General features: G+C 61.3%; 1 protein-coding gene across 1 annotated transcript; it reads right to left on the bottom strand.

Annotated features, from left to right (window-relative positions):
* Nucleotides 1-2,619: 2,619 nt before the first annotated feature.
* LOC310831333 (hemoglobin subunit alpha-2-like) lies at nucleotides 2,620-3,732 on the bottom strand. Its single transcript, XM_083711908.1, has 3 exons — nucleotides 3,251-3,732; nucleotides 2,939-3,143; nucleotides 2,620-2,838 (listed from the first exon to the last, which is right to left on the bottom strand). The coding sequence occupies exons 1-3, from the start codon at nucleotides 3,343-3,345 to the stop codon at nucleotides 2,710-2,712; spliced, it is 429 nt and encodes a 142-aa protein (XP_083568034.1). The 5' UTR covers nucleotides 3,346-3,732; the 3' UTR covers nucleotides 2,620-2,709.
* Between the last annotated feature and the right edge of the window lie 1,291 nt (nucleotides 3,733-5,023).

The raw sequence follows: 5,023 nt of genomic DNA, 5'->3' as shown, positions 1-5,023 counted from the left end.
CCTCTGTCCTGGGTGCCTGGTCAATTCTATGGTGCCACGGGTTCCTTGCAGGATTGGGGCCACTTCTCCGCAGGTGCAGAAGCGTGCCTAAGGCCATAGCAAGGTCAAGCAAGGGAGCAGGGATGTAGCTCAGGGGTTGAGCACCTGCCTTGCATGCAGAAGGAATGGCCAGGCGCTGCTGGCAGAGAGACCCCCTGCCTGGAAACCTGGAGATCCATTGGTCCGTAAAGGCAGTAAAGAGCCAGTCTGGCCTGTCCCCTGGCAGGCTCCCATCTTCCTTTGAGACTCCATGGGCCAAGGCAAAAGTCAGAAGAAGCTGGCAGGATGGGAAGGGTCCAGGAAGATGCCCTGCAGAAGCAGGCGAGAGAAGGCAGGATGGTGGGGGGTGACTGGCTGGTGGCGTCCCAGGGCAGCTTTGGCATGAAAGGGTGAGGCGGCCCAGGCCTGAGCTCCGCCGTGGGCGCTTGGGTGGGTGCCCACATGCCTGCCAGTCAGCAGCCACAGCTCTGCAACAGAGAAGCTGCTTGGCATGCAGAAGTTCCCAGCTTCATTCCCCACGTAGGCCTGACTGAACACCAGGCAGCTTCCCAGCTGCGGTCTTTCCCTTGGACTGGTCTGGGGCAGGAGAGTAGGCAAGAGCCATCCTTCCCATTGCCCTTCTGCAGCTCAGAGCAGCCTTCTCGGAAGAATCTCCGGAGCCCCACAACTCACACAGGTGAATGGCCCCACGATACACACACCCTGCCCTGCCCTGGAGTTCTGCTGGCTCAGGCAGCAGTAGCCCCCCCCCAGCCCTGCTGCCAGCCCCTTTACCCCCCCCAGCACCCCATGCAGCCACCACCTGCCCTCCACGCTGGCAGGAAGCCTCTAGGGTCCCCCACAGCCCTCCTTTGCCCAAAGGCTTTGGCCCAGCAGTCCGGGAGAGGAGACAGGATGCTTAGGCAGCAGTAAAGGGGCCTTTCCACTTCATTGCGGTATTTTTAGGTAAGGGGGCCAAATGCCCGGCTGGCCTGAGGACTCTGCAGCCGCTCCGTGGGGCACATGAGCTGATGGGGGGCACCAGACCAAGGCCTCACTTCCCAAAGGGCTGCCCTTCCTGCCATTCCCACCCAGGAGCAGCAGGGGGCGCTTGCGCGCAGGGAATCCAGCGGCTGCCCCGAAGCCCCACATGGGGTTAACCCCTTGGGGCCCAGAGCCAACTCGGTTCTGCCGCAAAGGTGCGTAAAGTTTGCCTTCCTGACTAGCCAGCCCGGGAGCCGACTCCTGGCCGAGCGGGACGTGGGACGCTGAGGAAGGAGCTTGCCTGAGCAGCCCCTGTGATGACAGGATGCGGAGCTAGATGGGCATTTGGCCTGATCCATCGGGCTCCGCTTAGCTTCTTAGAGCATCATCTCAGAGAGCAGCAGCGGGGGAGGGGAGGGGAGGGGAGGGGAGGAGAAGCTGCCCCCTCTCTCTGCCGGGGCTGTGGGTATTTCTTAGAGGGTCTCTGGTTCCTCAGAGACAGGTAGACAAGTCTGCATCCAAAGCAACGAGCACAGGAGGAATAACCTCCGCCGGGAGCTCGGAGAGAAGAATTGCCTTGGTGCGTCTGCAGCAGCACAGCCGGACATCTTCAGGTGCCCCGGCCCCCAACTGCAGCAAAACACGACCCGTCTCTCCCATATCGGCCTCTGCAGCCACTGCAGGCGCTGCAACCTTCCAACGGTTTGACTTGACCCCCAAAAGTGCACTCCTCCGTTGTTTCCCAAGACGCAGGGATGCCAACTCTGGTTCCCTTTTGCCGGGCCTCTGGGCGGCGGCGCCATTGCAAAGGGCCCTCTGGCGCTGGGCTAGATCTGCCCCACACAGCCCACCTGTGCCATTGTGGGCGTGGCTCCTCCGATTGCTGTGAGCAGATGGGGTGGGGGAGGGAGGGTGCCCCCCCCCTTGCCACGCGCCGTTCCCATTGCTCTGGTGGGTCCTAGTGATCTCGGGAACTGGCGGTGGTTCCAGAGCCCGAGTCGCCCCCTCCCAGGCAGGGCTCCTGCTTGGGGGCCTCTTCCCGTGCCCTCTCAGTGCGGGTGTGGAGGGGACCCCTGGCACTGCCCCCCCCCGGCTTTGGCTGTGGGGAGGGGGCTGCCTCTGCCCTAGGAAGCCTTCTTCTATTGCATCCAACCCGGCCCGTATTGCCTACACGGGCTGGCAGCTGTGGCTGGCGGGGCTTTCGGGCTGGACGGAGCCGGGCGGGGCCCTTCTGCGAGCCCAACCCCACGCCGAGACCGGCCCTTCCGAATAGTTCTGCTTCATCCCAGTCAGTCCAGCCAGGGGCGCAAAGGCCTGGGGAGCCCCACCCCACAAGTCCCCCGAAGGGAACTGGAAGGAAGACCCCCAAGGAGACGGAGCCCTTTTGGGACTGACTCTGCGCCCCCGTCGGGCAAAGGCCACGCGTGCCTGCGCTCTTTCAGGGCCCCCACCTAGCAGGCGACTCGGTCCAAGTGCCCCGGGTTCAAGGAGCGCCAAGTTAGGGACTATCCCGCGGGACGGGGTCTCCCTCGCCAGAGCCGTCCAGGCCCCCGGGGTCCCCCTCGCCCTTCTTCCCGCTTGCCCCCAGGTCAGCCCAAGAAGACGCGAGAGATCAGGGAGAGTCAAGAGCAGGTTTATTGTGGGGTTTGAGGGTCGCAGGGCGGCGTCGAGGCGGCTCCTCTGCGGCGGGCCTGGGCTTCGTGGGGCCTAGCGGTACTTGGAGGTCAGCACGACGCCGACGCGGCCCAGGAACTTGTCCATGGAGACGAGGGTGCTGGCCTTGAGGAGCCCCTGGTGGTGGGCGGCGATGGCCACCAGGAAGCAGTGGCTCAGCAGCTGCGGGAGAGGCGGAGGGGGAGGTTAGACGGGGCCCCGGACGGAGCGAAGCAGGGATCCCGCCCACCCCGGAGTCCCGACGGGGAGGAGAGAGACTCACCGCGAAGTTAACGGGGTCTACGCGCATCTTCTGGGCGTGCAGGTCGCTGAGCTTGTCGAGGGCGCCGGCGATGTTGTCGATGTGCGCCACGGCCTCGCCGATGGCCGCCGCGACCTTCTTGCCGTGCGCCTTGACGTCGGCGGAGCCGGGGCTCACGTCCATGTGCGCGAAGTAGGTCTTAGTGGTGGGGTGCGCGGCGAACATCCTGCGGGAAGAGGAGGAGGAGAGGAGCGGGAAGACGAGGGTCCGACTCCCGCCCGGCCCGCGGCCTCGTCCCCGGGAGAGGGTCCCTGCCCGACGGGGCGGACTTACCTGGTGATGGCCTCGGCGCCGATGTCCCCGGCGTGGGCCTGGATCACGCTCCAAACGTGCTTCACGTGGTTCTTGTCGTCGTCGGTCAACACCATCTTGGCAGCTCAAAGTCTCGGGTGCCGTCGGAGCGCGCGCGGCCTTTTTATCGGGGGCGCCCCGCCCCGCCTGGGGCTCTCCGCCCATCAGCGCCGCCTCTGGGCACCTCCTGGAGGGGAGGGATAGGGGCCACGCCCGCAGTCTGTTACAGGGAGGGGGCGCCAACTGCCCCCATCAGCTGGCTGAGCTCCAGGCAAGCCCGGGAGCGCCGCTCCTATCCCGCCGCATCCCCGGCGTGCGGAGGCTGGCGAGGCTAACGCGGCTGTATCTTTACGACATGGAGGAGCCGCTTCAAAGCAGCCGGGCTCAGTCGCGAAGCTCCCCAGCGGCCTGGGGCCGGCCCCGATCCCCCGATCTCCTCTATCCTAAGGTCTCTCCGTCGTTAAACTGAGCGTCCACGGTGAGGGGCAGTGTACCTCTGCAAACGAAATAAAAAAATAAAAAAAGCTTTCGTGTGCATGCACACTTCTTCAGATACTAAGAAGTGTGTATGCACACGAAAGCTTATACCTAGAACAAACTTAGTTGGTCTCTAAGGTGCTACTGGATTATTTTTTAAAAAAAAAATTATTTCGTTTGTAGAGGTACTGCGTCAGACCAACACCTACCTGACTCTGCGAACGAGTAACAGGCGCGCCCCGGGTGGCCCTGAGGGCCCCGCTCTCAAAGCGTCCGCTGGCTTTCAAGAGCCTTTCGACAAAGTACCTCACCAACTACTCCCGAGTAAGCTTAGCAGTGAAGGAATAAGAGGAGCCGCTTTCGCTGCGGTTCCCGCATCGCAGGGTGTTGAATCAATTCCATGATTCTAAGAGCAGAGAGGTCCTCTTCCGGATCAGGAGTTGGCTAAGTTTCTGGAAGCAGGGAGAAATCGATCCGGCCGCCAATGGAGAGATGTAGAAAGTGGAGTCCCCCAAGGATCGGGACCTGTGCTTTCTAAACGACCCCTAGAGTTATAGATGAGCAGCGAAGTGGCCACGTTTGCTGGAGGCGCTAAACTGTTCAGGGTCGTTGTAACCAAAGGGGATTGAAAAGCTCTACGGAAAGACCTCTCCTAACGGAGCGAATGGGCGGCAAAATGACAAAGGCAATTCATTGTAGATAAGTGTCTACAATACACGGGGGCGAAAAGTCTTAATGCCACATATGTTTATGGAGTCTGAACTGGCAGAGACTGGCCAGGATGCGCCCTCTGCGCGCGGCAGCTGTGGAAAAGGCAACCTCCGCGCTAAGGATCATTACTGACAATAAAGCTGCCCATATCATAATGCTATTATTCAGCTCTATGGGGCGACCGCAGGATATTGTTTGTAGAGCTGGTAAATGTTCAGGAAAGGGCCACAGAATGATCAAGGCGCTGGAGAGACGGCCCTATGGGGGAAAGTTGCGTGTTTGAGACTGTTTCGTTTAGAGAAAAGGCAAATAACATGAGACATGGGGAAAGTTTATAATATTACGCACGGCCTGGAGAAAGTTTTTTCCTGCCTCTCTCACGAAACTCGAACGGGAGCCGAAAGTTGGAAGATTCGGGACAGAAAGAAAGTCCTTCTTCAAGCTGCGCAAGAGTTGAACTATGGAACTCGCTGCCACAGGAGGCAGGCGAGGGGCACCAGCTTGGGCGGCTTGACAAAAAGATCGTATCAATTCATGGCGGAGGAGGAGCGGGCCTATCGAGGACCA

The sequence above is a fragment of the Podarcis gaigeae genome (assembly GCF_964106915.1).
Source record: "Podarcis gaigeae genome assembly, chromosome: 14".
Lineage (NCBI taxonomy): Eukaryota > Metazoa > Chordata > Lepidosauria > Squamata > Lacertidae > Podarcis > Podarcis gaigeae.
The sequence above is the reverse complement of the archived record's forward strand: the minus strand, read 5'-3'. Positions and strand labels throughout refer to the sequence as shown.

Excerpts from the sequence above, each read along its gene's own strand:
- LOC310831333 (XM_083711908.1), bottom strand. The coding sequence starts at position 3,345 with ATGGTGTTGACCGACGACGACAAGAACCACGTGAAGCACGTTTGGAGC. Across the intron at positions 3,144-3,250 it reads GGCGCCGAGGCCATCACCAG|GATGTTCGCCGCGCACCCCA; the intron begins GTAAGTCCGCCC and ends CTCTTCCCGCAG. Across the intron at positions 2,839-2,938 it reads TAGACCCCGTTAACTTCGCG|CTGCTGAGCCACTGCTTCCT; the intron begins GTGAGTCTCTCT and ends CCTCTCCCGCAG.